Raw genomic sequence first — 19,555 nt, 5'->3', positions numbered from 1 at the left:
CTCACTGAGGTCATTTCCTGGCATCCACCATGGCATAACAGTGGCCAGCAATCACAGCTTCTGAAGTAGTAAAAGGACCATGCCCCTTTAGGGAAAAGAAGACCTCCTGAACTGCTCTTTTCCAAAGACACCCCTTAAAGGGATGAGCTAATAAGAAAGACCTCAGTCCTACCCCATCAGGAATTCTGTGATTGCTGTTGCTCGTCTTCAGCATGCACTAAAGGCACCTAACTGCTTATTAGGGGAAGCTCCAAGTCTGGGGTAGGGAAGGAGGTGGAAAGACAGCCCTCCTCTGCATCATTTACAAGTAAATTATGTTTCTCAGTAACAACCAGAGTTTCAATGGAGATAGATATGAACAAGTGTTAGTGGAGACTGAAGCTTAGTGACCAAGCCTTGTTGTAGCAATCATTGAACATGCAGGAAACTTGGAGTGGCTATGTCATGATTTTTCCCATTCTCACAGAAACATCACAAATAATTTCATAACCTTAAACAAATACCAAATAATTTAAGAACAATGTCAGTGCTAACAATTATGTTCAACACATGCTAATCATCGGAAAAAAATATTAAATTTAACTAAATTCACTTAAACTACTGATGTGTGGGATATACTTTATATTCACATTTTAACTCAGAGGCAATTGTTCAAACTTTAGGGAGTGCATAAAACTACCATACGAGAATTCACAGAAGATAAGAACATGAGTGCTAAAAGGCTTATTTTGGGGCGCCTGGGTGGCTCAGTCGGTTAAGCGGTCGACTTCGGCTCAGGTCGTGATCTTGCGGTCCGTGAGTTCGAGCCCCACATTGGGCTCTGTGCTGACAGCTCAGAGACTGGAGCCTGCTTCTGTTTCTGTGTCTCCCTCTCTCTCTGCCCCTCCCCCGTTCGCACTCTGTCTCTCTCTGCCTTTCAAAAATGAATAAATGTTAAAAAAATTAAAAAAAAATAAAAGGCTTATTTTAATTCAATTCAACAAATAATATCTACTGCGTACCACCTAAAAAAAAGTCAACAAGAATAATGGAAACTAGAAGATTACATGATTAACTCTTTTATTGAAAAAAATTAGAATAATCACTGCAAAACCATGTAGCAAATACTTGAAAGATAACAAACTGAAGACTGACCTACAGATTTAGTTAAGACTGTATACTAATAAATTACTCATCTTTGTTCACTTAACAAGCATTTACAGAGCATCTTCTGTTATGTAGACTCTGCTAAACCCTGGGAGTATGGATATGAAAAAGTCAGCCACTGTGCTAAGGAGTCCCAGCACAGCAGAACAGCAGCAAGCAGATGATGACAATTCCTATGTATAAGAGGGACAGAAAACTGCTTCAGGAGCAGGAGGGATGAGGGAAACCAACCCAACCTGGAGGTGTGCAAGGAGGTGGAAAGGAAAGCTTCCCAGAGGAGGCAGTGCTTACTTATCAGAAAAGAGCAGGCGTGGAAAAGGCTTTCAGGACTGAAATGGCTCTGACTGCTAGTTGCCTAGAGAAGGGATGTGTAAGAGGTATAGGGAAGAAGCATGAGGGAGGTAAAGGATAGCCATAATTAAGTGTAAGCAATGTCTAGCAAGTTTAGGTTTAAGCCTGAGGGAGAATAGGTCATCCTGAAGCGTTTGAAGCGGAGGAGTGACAGATCTCATTTATATTTTAGAAAGAGGAGTTTTTCAAAAAGGCAGAAGTGAACCTGAAACAGGCAAGATTGGGTGCTGGTACGAAGAAGAGAACCCTCAAGTATCTTGACAAGAAACAGTGAAAAATGATGAGGGGCAGAACTCAGAAATGGAAATGAGGGGACTCATAACCAAGTGTTTTCTTGAACAAGATGGAGAGGGGAGTCTTAGCTGAGGTCTTCACCCATTCCCAGTGAGTGGAGGTTCAGCAGCAGAAAGAGCTGATGTGGTGATGATGAGAAAGCAAAGGTGATGAGTTTGCTTTTGGACTTGCTAAGCTGGAGAGGTCTCTGGAATGTTTCAGTGGAGACATCTACTAGGAAGGCTGATAGAAAGACCTTGATCTCAGAGTGGAGAGATTAGGCTATAGATGTAGATGCTGGAGGCACCAGTCAGTCTGATTTTATCTATATTATGGTGGATGAAATCACTCAGAGATAGTTTGAGGACAGTCTGACAAGAAGAGAGAAAGATAGAGTCCTGGGGATACCAGCAGTGTAAGGCTATGCAGAGGAAGAGAAGCCAATCCACCAAGGAAGCTGAGGGCTGTCAACTAGTAGTGGGATCAGAGATGCCACAGAAAGTCTCAGGAAGGGAGTTCAACAATGGGAGTACTACAGAAACATGGAATATGAAGTGTTTGCATCACAGATTCCAAACTACAGCTGACCCTTGAACAATGCAGAGTTTGGGGTGCTGACTCCTAAACAATGGAAAATCCACTGTAACTTTGTGCAAAAAGTTAATTACTAATAGCCTACTGTTGACCAGAAGTCTTACCAATAACATAAACAGTCAATGAACACATATTTTGTATATTCTGTGTATTATTTAATATATATAATACATACAATATATATTATATATTTATATATTATATATATAATACATTTCTACTGTATTCTTACAATAATGTAAGCTACAAAAAAAGAAAATGTTATTAAAGAAATAAGGAAGAGGAAATACATTTTCAGTGTTGTGCTGTGTTAAAAAAAATTCATGTATGAGTGGAACTGTATAGTTCAAACCTGTGTGTTCAAGGGTCAGCTGTATAGCATCAGAGGTAGCTTCAGTGAGAACAGTCTCAACTGGGGGGGGGATGTAGCAGGCTTCAGGGGATGAGAGAGATCAAGTGACACAAGAACACAGATAGCCCTAGCATGGACTCTTTGAGGGAAGACATAACTTTTTAAAAGCTGGGTTGTAAAGAGAAGAGTGATGGGGATTGTGATTTACAGTTAGGGCGACTACAGCTGCTAGTTTAGTGCTTAATGTCCTACCCCCTGGATTCACAAGAGATTATCAATAATCTGGTTATTTTAAGATTGCTAAAATTTAGAAAATTAGAACCACAGGTAGTAAGTGGTAATTATATGCAAGTCATTTAGTCAGATGTTATAAGGACACAAATTAACTAAAGCCATCTGCCTGCAAGAGACTTAAAACTTAGGATGTACATGCCTGTGTGCATGTGTGTGTGTTTGCACGTACATGGCCTGTCTATAACAACTGCTTTATTTTTGAATATCTGGGATTGCTAAACTATTTCCACAAAAGTTTGGCATAGCAAGGCCCAGGCTTTTCTTTCCCTATGAGATAATTTATTTATGTATACACAAGGGGAGGTGTTCCAAATGAAAAAGGAAAAGTGGTCACCAGATGCCATCCCTCTCAGCAGTCTTAGAAGGTGAAAGCAGCCCAGACGAAGGAGAAGCAGTTATCAGGCTGGTCCACAGCACTTGGCAATTTTTGTCTAATTCTTCTAAGACTGGGGAGAAAGGGCAGGGCAGTGACATTTAGCTCACTAGCAGTGGTCCAGGAACAGTAAGGGCAATATCTCAGTATTGTGCACTGTTACCCTGAGTAGAAAATAGATTTTACTGAAATTCAACGCTTCTAATATCCATCCTTGGAATTCTGAAACTTTCAGTCATTGCTCTACAAAAATACTTAAATAATTTGAAGTCTGTAAATGTGAAAAGAATCTCCTCACATCATTAAAAATTCCTCCAAAATTGGGGAATAAAAACAGATACAAAAATATATATATTATGTACATATACTAAAGAATTATAAAAGAGGTTAAAGGGTGTAGTAGGGATTCAGGAAAAAAGAGTCCTGTTGGGGTTGATGGAGGAAGACTTTCCAGAAAAACCACTCCTTTCATAGACAGACCCTGAAGCATGCACAGGCCAGCTAAGGAAGAGATGACCAGGAAGTGAAGACACTAGCAGAGGCACCCATGGTAGCTACAAAGAGGTCATCCAAGTAGTCGCTGAACAAATATTTACTGACCAGACTTACGTACCAAGCAGTAGTTTAGATACTGGAGGTACAGAATTCAAGAAGCAAAATTTTGTTTGTGAATTTGCAAATTTGTGATGAATTCTTCTGGTGGCATTTCTCACCTGATTTGAATAAGGATACTACATTATCACTCCTCATCTAAGTATTCATATGTTTCCCTGCAGAAATCCTTGCTGGGAATGTAACATAATATATGGCACAAGCACTATGTGTTTCTAAAATCCAAAAATATTGAAATTCCAAAATCTGGGCCCAAGAGTTCTGAAAAGGGATTATAGATGAAAAATTCCAGAGGCTACTGACTGATGATCTTGAGAATGATAATTTGTTGTTAAAAGTCATGTGTGTTCACTTAAAGTGATAATTAACCCACTATGACCTCATAGATTTAGCTGCAATAAGTTCAACCAGTATAAAGGCCAGTGCTGAAACCACATCTATAGCATTCTCCCTTGTAACTAATTATTTTACAAGTAAAATATGAGTAGTTTTCATAGGTTAAATTTAAAACACCACACTTATTGTCCATTGGCCATGTCATTTCTTCAGGTTGGATGGCTAGTATGGTGATATTTAAGTTTAAGACCTGAATGATAAAAGGGAATCAGTTCTATGAAGGGAGAATTACTGCCTAAGCAAAGGGAAAAACCAGTCTTGAAGGGGTAAGGTGGAAGGATTTGGAAACAAAAAGATATGGGCAACAAAAAGGCTCACTGTGCTAAAGTGCAGCTGGAGAGAGGCCATGGGGTACACTCATGGATGATGGGCCAAGCAACCAGGGCACCAGTCAAGGGCCTGCCCTGTCCTGTTTTGCACATTTTACTGTAAATATAATGGGAAGATATTGCAAGGATTGTAAAATATGAACAGAATTTGAGTTAAACTTTAAAAGGATATATTTGGAGGCACCTGGGTGGATCAGTCGGTTAGGCATCTGAATCTTGATTTTGGCTCAGGTCATGATCTCATGGTTCGTGGGTTTGAGCCCCACGTCAGGCTCCACAGTACAGTACAGAGCCTGCTTGGGATTCTCTCTCCTTTTTTCTAAAACTTCCTCACTCATGCTCAAGTGTGTGTGTTCTCTCTCTCTCTAAAGATAAATAAATACACTTAAAAAAAAAGAATTACAAAAGGATACATGTGGACATGAACTATAATCCAGTTTGGACAAAGTGTGTGTATAGAAAAGTAACAGAGTTTAAGGAAAAAAGATTAATTATGGCCAGCTGTAGGTAGAAGAACTCATATGACTACAATGATTGTCAGAAAATCAAATACTTATATAGTCACATAAAATATCTTTTTTTTTTAAATGTTTATTTATTTTTGAGAGAGAGTCAGAGACAGAGTGCAAGCAGGGGAGGGGCAGAGAGAGAGAGAAGGAGACACAGAATACGAAGCAGGCTCCAGGTTCTGAGCCATCAGCACAGAGCCCAACATGGGGCTCAAACTGAGCCATGAGATCATGACCTGAGCCGAAGTCGGACGCCCAAATAACTGAGCCACCCAGGTGCCCCAAATATCTTTAATTTAATGATTATGGTTTTTAGTTTTGACTTCTAGCATCAAAATTATGTTATCACCTAATATTAACACCACACAATAAAAATCCAAAGTTATTTAAAGATTAAACAATTTAATCACCATCTAAGAAATGCACTACACAATTAAAAAAAAGGGTTTAAACAATTAGGTAAAAGAATGAAAATTAACTCAAGCCTATTAACAATTCACTGCTATATCTACATATATACATCTAAACAGAATCTATGCCTAATATCAACATGACCATTTCTATGTAAGACTCTTATAAAAAAGGTTAATAGGGAGCCTGGTTTTACGTATTTCACATTATTTCATACTACACATAATCCACACATAATCATAAACATTTGACACATCAAGAAGTTTGATTCAGCAAGCAATAGTTATTTTTAAAATATGTATCATGAAGTGATTTAAATGACTTCATTTGATGTCACAGAAATAATACTGGAACTGTCAATCATCCTTCTCTGGCCCAATTTTCTTTGTTAAATTACTATAATGATCATACTCTTACACATTTTTCCTCTATCTTTCACCTTTTCAGCATTAATAATTAGGTCATATATAGAAGTGACCAGATTTCTTAAATTTTTGGATGATAGTCACAAAGTTATCATATAACTGTCACTCATAGTATATCTATGCAATGAAGCCACATTGCGGGAAAAAGGTACATGTTACTAAAATGATTGAATACTATAAGGTGTAACTAATTACTTTCTGGAATTTAAGAATAATTTTAAGTCTTAAATATTAATAATATAAAGTACACTAATATCCAAACTATCAAAAATGGGTTTAAGCTAGTAAAACGTTAAAATCAAACTAATCCCTGAGTAAATATGAGAAAAAATGTGAATAAAAGAAAAGCATTTTAAGAATATGCTAATTGAGGGGTACCTGGGTGACTACGTTGGCTAAGTGACTGACTCTTGATTTTGGCTCAGGTCATGATCTCACAGTTTGTGGGTCTGGGCCCTGCATCAGGCTCTGAACTGTCATTATGGAGCCTGCTTGGGATTCTCTCCTTCTCCCTCTATCTCTGCCCCTCCTCGGCAATTGTGCTCTCTCTCAAAATAAATAAACTTAAAAAAAAAAGAATATACTGATTGATAATATCGTATCCATATTTATTACTCTAGATGTACTGTACTACTTTTAGAGAACTTCAGTAAATTGAAACCATTTACCTGTTGGTGGCAGGCAGTCTTTCCAATCAAAATAGCCTGCATAAATTCCAGGTTCTAAGGAGCCAACAATAGGATCTGCTTTCAACTCAATGTAATTTTCAAAGAGTCTTTGATCTAATTCTTTCAATGAGGCCATGCTAACCTATAAACACATAATAAAGAAAAACTGTGAGTTGTCTATTTGAGCATGAAGGAAAAAGTAAAATAATATAAATACTTCAGTATATTTTAAAAATACTTGTAATTTTTCCTAGAAAAATCACGATTTTTGTTTATTTTCAGTAACAAAGACCACAGGTATTTAACAAGAACTAATTACCACATATGGACTATACACAGAAAGTTCAGCCTACATGAACTGCAAGTTCCTGCTGGTAGTGGGAATAGAACAGGGTAAGGAAGGTAGCCTCAGTCCTACAAGTCTGTGCCTGGTCTCACTGGCACTCAAGAGGCCAAGACGTTGCAGAGTAGGTAGGTAGAGTCCTAAATTTGAGAGTAAAGAATCTGTGGGCCCCGGGGCCTCTGCCGTGGACTACTGGTGATCTGTCTGCTTCTATACCACATACTCTAGCAGCTATAAACAGGAATATCTGTGAAGAAGTAAAATTCAGATGTAGAAAAGACAAGCAACAACTTGAACTTAGAAAAATAATGAAAACACTTAAGGAGATTAATGTACAATACAACATAAGACTTTACGGAGATAATACACATGATTTCAAAAAAGCTAACAATTGAGTACATTAATTGGAGCAACCAATGGTCACTACTGAGACTGAAATTGAGTGTAATAAGTACTTCAAAGCACTGAGTAAAATGTAAAGGGGTGGAAATTATGAAAGAAGAGACTTAGATCCAGGAACTCTTATATGCAAAGAAACAGAAATTCAAATAGGATAATATGAGCAGTCACAGAAGAGATAATAAACAAGCAATAGTGGGGAGGAGTTAAGAAGGCAGAATAATAAGAGGGTCCTGGGCTTGTCTTGGCCCTCGAACACAGCTAGAACAACAAACCATTTTGAACACCTAGGAAATCGATCTGAGGATTAATAGAACAATCTGCCTAATTTGTGGAACAAAACAGGGCTGGTACGTGGTGTGGAGAGGTGAACTGGGGGAGAGAAGAGCTGCAGTGATGCAGAGGGGAGGGAGAGGAACAAAGAAAGACGGGGAGAGTGCAGTGTGTCATCTTTGCTCAAGAAAGTACTCCCCATGAATGCAGCTAGAGAGAAAGAGTGAATACATGCACAGGGGACTGCACAAGAAAATTGTTCCCCAATATCAATGGCAGAGAAAAACGGAGAGGTTTCAATACAAGTTTTTTATACACAGTGGAGCACAGAGTCTGAAGTTTCAGAGGTCAGTGCCTGGCAGTGCTCCACTAAGAAAGCAGGGCAGAGGCCTAGGAGCAGACAGTACAGTCTGAGATCCCCTGGGTGGCATAGGGAGAAGCACTTCCCCTGCTTAGAGTGCATTTGGTAGTGGCGATAAGGCCTCTGTGAGGCAAAAGACTGGGCAGGCACCATCCCATCAAGCTTCTATGTTCACCCATATAAGAACAAAGATGCTGGCTGAGGGCAGCAAACCCTCACACCAGCTGTGTATTGCAATTTACCCTAAAGTCTGAGCTGCTGCTGCTGCACAGATGCATGATCATTTCCTGGTCTCAGCGCGGGGAGACCCTCCCCCAGAGGATCATTTTGAGTCCGAACCTAAGGGTTTTTTTAAGTGCAGGGTTTTGAAGCAGCCAAGCCTGAGGTAAAACTGTGGAAGGAGGCAGCAACTGGTAGGTGAACAACTCTGGGGTAGGTGGGGAGCTGACAGAAGCAGGGAACACAGGAGAGGTAATCCTCTTTCAGTGAGAATACTAAGAACTTCCTCCTCTGGAGATTTGAGAGCTGGCAGAGCCAGTTTCACCATTAGCCCAACAGGGACAGACTCCAGTGAGCTAAACAGCACCACCAAACAGAGAATGGAGCCATTACACCAAAGCCACACTGCCCACTCCAGGTACAGCTCCACTGTAGCAAGCTGACCTGAGAAACAAAGTGGCAGTATCCTCCCCAAGAGGACCAGCACAAATCCCTTCCATGTGCTCAGTCTACTGTACATAGAGTGCTGCAAAATTTCAGCACTAGGAGATACTGAATCTAGATTCACTTGGGTTCCTTTTTGTTTGTTTGAATTTTGCTTCTGTTTTTTTTGTTGGTGTTGTTTTCTTTTGTTTCTTTGATACAGAAAGAGCAAATTTTTTAAATTTTATTTTATATATTTATTTCAACTTTTAGTTTTTTTTTAATTTTAATGTATTTTCTTCTTTATTCTTTTAAACATTTTTTTTTTAATGTTTATTTATTTTTGAAAAAGAAAGACAGAGTGCAAGTAGGAGAGGAGCAGAAAGAGAGGGAGACATCAAAATCCACTGGAAGCAGGCTCCAGGCTCTGAGCTGTCGGGAGGGAGCCCGATACAGGGCTTGAACTCACAAGCTGTGAGATCATGATCTGAGCTAAAGGAGGATGCTTAACAGACTGAGCCTCCCAGGTGCCCCGTTTTCTGCTTTTTTCTTATACCTATATTCTATCAAGCTTCTCTTAACAAGCAGACCAAAACACACCTAGGATCTAGCTTCCTTTAATTGATTTTTTAAAGATGTTTAATTTTTTATTTCATTCTATTTATTATTATTATTGTTACTATCATCATCATCATCATCATCATCATTATCATCATCATCATTTTTTCTTCCTCCAAAATGACAAGACAGAGGAGTTCATCTCAAATAAAAGAACAGAACAAATGACAGCCAGGAATCTTATCAATGCAGATATAAGTAAGATGTCTAAACTAAAATTTAAAATCATGATTTATGGGGCACCTGGGTGGCTCAATGAGTTAAGTGTCTGATTCTTGGTTTCAGATCAGGTCATGATCTCATGGTTTGTGAGTTTAAGCCTTGGGTCAGGCTATGTGCTGGTGGTGCGGAGCCTCTTTGGGATTCTCTCCTTTTGCCCCTGCCCCCCACTAGCACTTACTCACTCTCTGTCAAAACAAATAAAAAATAAAAACACGATTGTAAGGATACTAGCTGGGCTTGAAAAAAGCATATAAGACCCCAGAGAATCCCTTTCTGCAGAGATATAAGAACTAAAATCTAGTCAGGCCAAAATTAAAAATGCTATCACTGAGACAGATGTAAACCCAAAAGGAGGCCATAAAAACGAGAATAGACAAGGCAGAGGAGCAAATCAGTGATACAGAACACAAAATTATGGAAAATAATGAAGCTGAAAAGAGGAGGGAAACAAAAGTCAGGGATCACAAAGGCAGACTTAGGAACTCAATGATTTATTAAAACCTAATAACATTCATATCATAGGAGTCTCAGAAGATGAAGAGAGAGAAAAAGGAGCACAAGGTTTATGTGAGCATATTATAGCTGAAAACTTCCCTAATTTGGGGAAGGACCAAGACATCAAAATCCAAGAAACACAGAGACCTCCCTTAAGTTCAACAAAAGTTGGGGCACCTGGGTGGTTCAGTTGATTAAGCATCTGACTTTGGCTCAGGTCATGATCTCACAATTCATGGTCTCAAGCCCCACATCAGGCTCTGCACTGAGAGCTTAGAGCCTGCTTTGGATTCTCTGTCTCCCTCTCTCTCTCTGCCCTTCCTCCACTTGTGCTCTCTCTCTCTCAAAAGTAAATAAACAAACATTAAAAAAAAAAATTCAACAAAAGCCAGTCATCATCAAGGCATATCATAGTCAAATTCACAAAACACAGAGAGAAAGAAAGCATCATGAAAGCAACAAGGGAAAAAAAGTCCTTAACCTACAAAGGAAGAAAGATCAGGTTGTAGCAGAACTGTCCACAGAAACTTGGCAGGCCAGAGAGAAGTGGCAGGATATATTCAGTGTGCTGAACTGGAAAAATATACAGTGAAGAATTCTTAATCTAGCAAGGCTGTCATTCAGAATAGAAAGAGAGATAAAGAATTTCCCAGACAAACACTCAAGGAATTTGTGACCACTAAACTAGCCCTGCAAGAAGTTTTAAGGGGGACTCTTTGAGTGGAGAAAAAAATGAAAGACCAAAAGCAACAAATATTAGAAAGGTCCAGAGAGGATCACCAGAAACATCAACTATACAGGCAATACAATGGCACTAAATTCAATCTTTCAATAATCACTATGAATGTAAATGGACTACATTTACATAGGGTAACAGAATGGATACAAAAAACAGGAGCCATCTATGTATTGCCTACGAGAGACTCATTTTAGACCTAAAGACACCTTCAGATTGAAAGAGAAGGGATGGAAAAACATCTATCATGCTAATGGACATCAAAAGAAAGCAGTAGTACCCATACTTACATCAGACAAACCAGATTTTAAAACAAACACTGTAACAAGAGATGAAGAAGAACATTATATCATAATTAAGGGGTTTATGCATCAGGAAAACCTAACAAGTGCAAGACTTTATGTCCCTAACATGGAAGAACTAAAATACATAAATCAACTAATAACAAACATAAAGAAACTCACTGATAATAAAACAACAATAATAGGGGACTTTAACACCCAAATTATAGCAATGGGCAGATTATCTGAGCAGAAAATCAACAAGGAACCAATGGATTTGAGCAACACACTGGACCCAATAGACTTAACAGATATATACAGAACTTTCATCCTAAAGCAGAATACACATCCTTTTTGAGTGTGCATGGGAAATTCTCTGGAATAGATTACACACAGGGTCATAAATCAGTCCTCAACAAGTGCAAAAAGACTGAGATCATAGTATGCATATTTTCAGATCACAATGCTATGAAATTTGGTGTAAACCACAAGAAAAAATTTGGAAAGCCCTCACATACATGGAGGTTAAAGAACAACCTACTAAAGAATGAATGGATTAACCAGAAAATTAAAGAAGAAATTTAAAAAAAAACCATGGAAGCAAATGCAAATGAAAACATGACAGTCCAAAACCTTTGGGATGCAGCAAAGGCTAAGAGGAAAGTATATTGCAATTCAGGCCTATCTCTAGAAGCAAGAAAGGTCACAAATACATGATCTAAACTTACACCTAAAGAAGCTAGAAAAGAAACAGCAAATAAAACCTAAAGTCAGCAGAAGGCGGGGAATAAAGATTAGAGCAGAAATAAATGATACAGAAACAAACAAAAAAACAGTATAACAGATCAACAAAACTAAGAGATGGTTTTTTAAAGAAATAACAAAATTGTTAAACCCCCTAGTCAGACGTATCAAAAAGAAAAGAGAAAGGACCCAAAAGATAAAAGCATGGATGAAAGAGGAGAGATCACAATGAACATCACAGAAATAAAAGTTGTAAGAGAATACCATGAAACATTATATGCCAACAAATTGGGCAATCTGGAAGAAATGGACAAATTCCTAGAAACATACAAATTACAACTGAAACAGGAATAAATAGAAAATTTGGACAGACCCATAACCAGCAAAGAAATTGAATCAGTTATCAAAAATCTCCCAACAAACAAGAATCCTGAGCCAGATGACTTCCCAGGGGAATTCTATCAGACATTTAAAGAAGAGTTAACATCAATTCTTCTCAAACTATCCCCCCAAAATAGAAGGAAAACTTCCAAACTCATTCTTACAAAGTCAGAATAACCTTGATTCCAAAATCAAAGACCCCACTTAAAAGGAGAATTTAGGTCAATATCCCTGATGATGGATGCAGAAAGTCTCAACAAGATACTAGCAAATCGAATTCAACAGTACATTAAAAGAATTATTCACCATGATCAAGTGGGATTCATTCCTGGGCTGCAGGGCTGGTTCAACATTCACAAATCAATCAACATGATACATCACATTAATAAAAGAAAGGATAAGAACCATATGATCCTGTCAATAGATGCAGAAAAAGCATTTGACAAAATACAGCATCCTTTCTCAATAAAAACCCTCAAGAAAGTGGGGATAGAAGGAACATACATTAACATTATAAAGGCCATGTATGAAAGACCCACAGTTAATATCATTCTAAATGGGGAAAAACTGAGAGCCTTCACCCTTAGGTGAGGAAAAAGACAAGGATGTCCACTGTCACAATTAGTATATAACATAATAATAGAAGTCTTAGCCTCAGTAATCAGACAACAAAAAGAAATAAAAGGCATCCAAATCTGCAAGGAAGAAGTCAAACTTTCACTATTTACAGATGACGTAATAGTATATGCAGAAAACCTGAAAGACTCCACCAAACAATTGTTAGGTCGACCTAACACATGAATTCAGCAAAGTCATAGGATATGAAATCAACGTACAGAAATCTGTTGCATTTCTATACACCAATAACAAAACAGCAGAAAAAGAAATCAAGGAATCGATCCCATTTCCAGTTGCACCAAAACCAATAAGATATCTAGGAATAAACCTAAAGAGGTAAAAGATCTGTACTCTGAAAATTATAGAAGACTTACGAAAGAAATTGAAGGGGACACAAAAAAAATGGAAAAGCATTCCACACTCATGAATTAGAAGAACAAACACTGTTGAAATGAATATACTAGCCAAAGCAATCTACACATTTGATGTAATCCCTATCAAAATACCACTAGCATTCTTTGCAGAGCCAGATCAAACAATCCTAAAATTTGCATGGAACCACAAATCACCCTGAATAGCCAAAGGAATACTGAAAAAGAAAAACAAAACTGGAGGCATCCAATTCCAGATTTCAAGCTATATTACAATGCTGTAATCATCAAGACAGTATGGTACTGGCATAAAAATAGACACACAGATCAATGGAACAAAACAGAAAACCCAGAATGGACTCACAACTTTATGGTCAACTCATCTTTGACAAAGCAGGAAAGAATAACCAAAGGAAAAAAGTCTCTTCAACAAATGGTGCTGGAAAAACAGGATGATGCAGAAGAATGAAACTGGACCACTTTCTTACACCATGCTCAAAAATAAATTCAAAATGGATGAAAGTCCTAAATGTGAGACAAGAAACCATCAAAACCCTAGAGGTTACAGACAGTAACATCTGTGACATTGGCTGTAGCAACTTCTTACCAGATATGTTTCCTGAGAGAAGGAAAACCAAAGCAAAAATTAACTACTGGGACTTCATCAAAATAAAAAGCTTCTGCACAGTGAAGGAAATAAACAAGAAAACTAAAAGGCAACCAATGGAATGGGAGAAGATATTTGCAAATGACATATCAGATAAAGGGTTAGTACCCAAAATCTATAAAGAACTTATCAAACTCAACACCCAAAAACCAAATAACCCAGTTAAGAAATGGGCAGAGGACATGAATAGACACTTTTCAAAGAAGACATCCAGATGGCTAACAGACACATAAAAATGCTCAACATCACTCATCATCAGGGAAATCTCAAAACCACAATGACATACCACCTTACACCTGTTGGAATGGCTTAAAATTAACAACACAAGAAACAATGGGTGTTGGTGAGGATGTGGAGAAAGGGGAACCCTCTTACATTGTTGGTGGGAATGCAAAATGGTGCAGCCACTCTGGAGAACAGTATGGAGGTCATTAAAAAAACTAAAAAATAGAACTACCCTACAATCAAGCAATTGCACTATTAGTATTTATCCAAATGATTCAAAAATATAGATTCAAAGGGGTATATACATGCCAATGTTTACAGCAGCATTATCAACAATAGCTAACCTACAGAGAGAGCCCATATGTCCATCAACTGATGAATGGATAAATATACCACATCTGTGGTATATACAAAAAATGAAATATTACTCGGACATCAAAAAGAATGAAATCTTGCCATTTGCAATGATGTGGATGGAGCTAGAATGTATTAGGCTAAGCAAAATAGGTCAATCAGAAAAAAGACAAATACTATATGATTTCACTCATATGTGGAATTTAGGAAATAAAACAGGTGAATCTATGGGAAGAGGGGGAAAAAAGAGAAGAAATGAAACAAAGCACAAGAGACTGTTAATGATAGACAACAAACTGGGTTGATGGAGGGATAATTGTGGGAGATGGGCTAGATGGGTATTAAGGAAGGCACTTGTTGTGATGAACACTGGGTGTTGTATGTAAGTGATGAATCACTGAATCCTACTCCTGAAACCAATATTGCTCTGTATCTTAAATAATTAAAATTTAAATAAAAAAAAAAAAACAAATAGAATAAAATATCGAGATCTACAGACTGACTTTGCAATTTGAATAGGCTTGCTGGGTTCCAGGCTAGACATATGAGATACTGCAAAAAATGTTTAAGTGCCTAATTTCTAAATATTTAAAAAAGAGAGAGAAAATTTTTAAGCTTCCAGCTCAAAAAAATAAATTACTTAAAAAGAATAATCAGTTTGACATGAGATTTCTCAGAAGCAACACTAGAACTTAAAGTCATTGGAATAATATCCACAGGAATGGAATACTATATTAAGCCAAGATGTCATTCATTTAACAGAGTCTAAGAAACAGGTTTCTGGCCATGCAAAGATTCAAAGAATATATATCACCATACACTTGAGAAAGGGTTGACACCTAACAATAGTAAATATATCAGACTAAGAAGGATGAACAATTGAGGATAACAGTGACAGGCAATGAACTTTGAGTTCCCTTCTAGCCTCCCTCATCTCTCTTTTTCTAATAGTTAGAAACATAAACCTACAAGATGATTAGAGATATTCCAGACATGTGAAATACAAATGCTAATACCTGAAAGAGAGGAGGCATCCAAAAAGGAAATACTAATAACAATCTAGAATGACAATGAAAATACAACATATCAAAATCTATGTGACAGAGATATAGCAGTGGGTTTTATAACTAAAAATGCATTAATTAGAAAAAAAAGTTTCATAGGAAGAGAAGGTTAAAATAAATGCTTTAATCTTCTCCCTCAAACAGCAAGAAAAAGAAAATGAAATTCATAGAAAGTACAAGGAAAAATTAAGAAGAGATATCTATTAAATTTTTTTTAAGATTATTATTAGAGGAAAAAATGCGAAAAGTGGGTTCTTTAAAGGGTTATTATAGTGTTATGTTAGTAAGTATGACAACTACAACTACAATCTACAAATAAGTTATAAAGAAGTGGAATTATCTCAATAGATGACAAAAATGGACTTAATAAGTGTCCCTTCTCACCATTTAATTCAAAATTGTACTAGAGATCCTAGTCCATGCACTATAGTAAAAAATATCAGGAAAGAAAACTGTTTTTTTTTTTCAAGAAATACTCTAATATATATCTATAAAATAATAACATAATATTAACACCATGTAATAATAAAAAATAGATCAGGGGCGTCTGGGTGGCTCAGTCGGTTGAGCTTCTGACTCTTGATTTCAGCTGAGGTCACGATCCCAGGGTTGTGGGATAGAGGCCTGCATCAGGCTCCACACTGAGCATGGAGCTTGCTTAAGATTCTCTCTCTCTTTGCCTGTCTCCTCTGCTCACAGGTTCCCTCTCTTGCTCTCTAAAATTAAATTAAATTAAGAAACAGAATAGATCACACACCTGAATATAACAGTTAAAACTACAAAGCTTCTGGGAAAAAATATTCAGTACACTTGAGTAGGTAAAGATTTTGACAGGGTTCTAAATGATAAATTGGACCTCATCAAAACTAAAAATTTCTACTCAGAAGATAGCATTGTGAAAACAAAACAGCAAGCCATAGAAAAAAATATATATATCTGACAAAGAATTTACATGCAGATTTCTAAAAATCACTCATAGAAAGGTGAACAATCCAATTAAACTATAGGCAAATGATTTGAAGAAGCACTTCCAAAAAGAAGGTATCTGAATAAGAATACCTAAATGTATAAGAATAAGTGCTTAATAATATTATTTATCAGAGAAAGCAACAGAATTAGCTAAAATTAAAAAAAGAATGATAAAATATTAAGTGTTTGTAAGAACAACATGGAGCAAAAGGAATACTCATACACAGCTATAAAATGAGCAATGAAATGACACACCCACTCTGGAAAACTATTCAGAATTTCAACCCATGACCAGCAATTCCACTTCTAGGTTTATATCCAAGATGAAAGAGTACAAATGTCCACAAAAGACTTTCACAGCAATGTTCATAGCAAGTTTATTCATAAAATCCTCAAACTGGAAATACTGTCTGTTACAATGAGAATGATTAAACAAAACTGAGTTATCCAAACTTAGCAAGAAAAGAAAATAAATTACTTATACATGCAACAATTTGGATGGATCTAAAAAATTATTAAGCTGGAGCAAAGCAGCTAGACATAAAAGATTAGTAACTGGTTCCATTTTACATGAAGTTAAAGAACAGGCAAAACTAATATATGCTAACAGAAATCAAAACAGTGGTGAGAAGGTGCCTACTGACTGGAATGGGGCATGAGGAAAATCTATCTATCTATCTATCTATCTATCTATCTATCTATCTATCTATGTGTGTGTGTGTGTGTGTGTGTACACACACACAAGGTATAGATAAACAAGTTACCTATCAATGCACACTTAATTTTAATTTTGTGTGTTTTACTACATATAATCTATACTTCAATTTTTTTAATGGTTCAAAATAAATGAAAGGGCAGATAGATAATGAAACAAAGAGAAAGTGGAGTGCCAATATTAACGTCTAACAAAGCAGAACTGAGGTCAAGAGTACCAAATAAATTTTGTGGAAATTGAAAAAGATAATGTATGAAACTTATGTAGCACATTTAAAGTACATCATAAATGTTCTCAGCTATTATTATTATTATTATTAAATTAATTTCAACATGCTCAATTTTCACTTAAGCCCTGTTCACACCAGCTGATGAACAAAGATGTTAACTAAGTTTTCTTGACCCTACTTTGCAAGGATAAGGTCTTCCCATAATTTAGGCACTATCTAATAGTGATGAATGAAAGTTAAATGAAAAAAAATTATATTACAGAAATCACAGTCTAATAGGGAAGAAAGGCAAGAAAACTTTGATAAAACATTAAAAGAATATGGCTATTAAGGCAGAGAGGGAGTACTTATGGGGCACTTCTAAGGGCACTGCGAAAAGCTTTCTTAAGAAAAAAAAAAAGGTACTAATTCAGTAATTATGCAACCAGAAATAGATGTACTCACTAAATTCTTAACAAATTAGAACTGGGGAGCACCTTTTAAAGTACTTCAAAGAGTTGGTAATAACTTATAGAAATATAGAATACACCAGGAAGGTAGCATTTCTGATGCAGGGGCAAATAATACTTGGGACAATCTACCATTACATCCTCTTAAGCAGCAATATGCACATCAAAAGATATTCTTAGAGCACACAGCCTGACCTGTGCTGTGTGCACATCAGACAGGTGCTGGAAAACAAACACCGAAGCATGTCTCTCATTTCCTCAATTTCTATATGGTTGTCTTCAACTTACTCAAAATAGTTTTAAAAAATCATTAATTTTAATGTTTCCAATTTAAATTTTCTAATTTACTATTTTAAAAACTTTTTGCTGATTAAGATGGTGGAGAAGTAGGGGGACTGGGATTTCCCTTGCCCCTCAAACGCAGCTGTATTGAGATCAGGTCACTTGGAACACCCAGAAAATCAATCTGCAGGGTGATAGAAAAATCTCCACAGGTGAAGGAAAACAGCGTGGCAGGACAGAGGTGCATGTATGTGAATTGAGGGAGATAAAATGGCAGTGTAGGCATACAGGGGAGGGAAACCTTTCTGTGGAAAGACAAAAAGGAGAGAAAGGTTGTGGAATTACGGTATATTGCTCATACAAGAGAAAAACCTCTCTGGATCATGGACTGGAGAAGGAGAAATACAGAGAGTGCCAGTTTCTATTTTGCAAATAGATTCAGGAACTGAACACTGGAGTTTTCAAAAGTGCCCACTTTCATCGGCTGTGTATGCATATCTGGGGAGAGGAGAGCCACCCCGGGGTACAGTAGCAATCTCAGGTGAGCACTGGGAGACACCAGTCCCTTTCCTCCAGTACTGTGGGAAGTGGCTTTATAGCCTCCCCAAGGATGAAAGACCCTGCAGGCCCTAGTCAAAGGCCCTTTATCGGCTGAGTTAAGTGGCGCTACACCAGAACAGAATCCACCTGCAGGGTTCCTTAAGACATCAGGTTTTGCATCCCAGCCAAATGCTTAGGAGGCATGGGCTGACTGCTACCCTCTGAGGGCTGCCTGAACAGCATGCTTCGAGATACCTGGTCTGTGGAGGAGAGACTGGGGTGTTGCCATTTCTCTCCCCATCACAAAGATGGTGGGGCTTCAGGGACCCCCAGTGGAGGTGGGACCTGCTTACACCAAACACTGCCCCTCCATGCCTGACAACTGCTTATCTACTGGAGGGAGACTGGTACTCAGCAAACCAGACAGTCTGTCCTCCAGACCAGCACAGCCACTGGTCCCAGGCACCAACAGACAACTGTCCTGTGGTTTTCTATGTTAGCCTGGTTTCTTTCCCCCACCCCCTTTGCTTTTTTTTGCTTCTCTTTTCTTTTTCTTTCTACCCTCTTCTTGTTCTCCTTTGGAATCAGGCTCATAGTTTCTGATTTGAGTTTTGGTCAATTCTGTATATATGTGTGTATGTGTATGTGTGTGTATATATATATATATATATATACACACACATACACACACATATATATATACATACATACACACATACATTTATTTATTTATTTATTTATTTATTTATTTATCTGTTCTATTTGTTTAATCAGGCAATTTTACTTTATTCTTTTTACACCTTTCCTGTATATATATATATATATATATATATATATTCACACA

At 37.3% G+C, this 19,555-nt stretch overlaps 1 protein-coding gene across 5 annotated transcripts in view; it reads right to left on the bottom strand.

The window, feature by feature from the left end:
- EXOC2 (exocyst complex component 2) overlaps positions 1-19,555 on the bottom strand; it is a 279,267-nt gene that overhangs the window by 70,864 nt on the left and 188,848 nt on the right. For all 5 annotated transcript variants that reach the window (XM_042938092.1, XM_042938091.1, XM_042938094.1 and 2 more), the window contains one exon: positions 6,734-6,875. In XM_042938092.1, the coding sequence (XP_042794026.1) occupies positions 6,734-6,875 (142 nt within the window). The remainder of the gene's footprint in view (positions 1-6,733; positions 6,876-19,555) is intronic.

This window comes from Panthera leo, chromosome B2, assembly GCF_018350215.1.
Source record: "Panthera leo isolate Ple1 chromosome B2, P.leo_Ple1_pat1.1, whole genome shotgun sequence".
NCBI classification, from domain to species: Eukaryota; Metazoa; Chordata; class Mammalia; order Carnivora; family Felidae; genus Panthera; species Panthera leo.
Note: the sequence above shows the minus strand (reverse complement) of the source record. Positions and strands in the feature narration are given on the sequence as shown.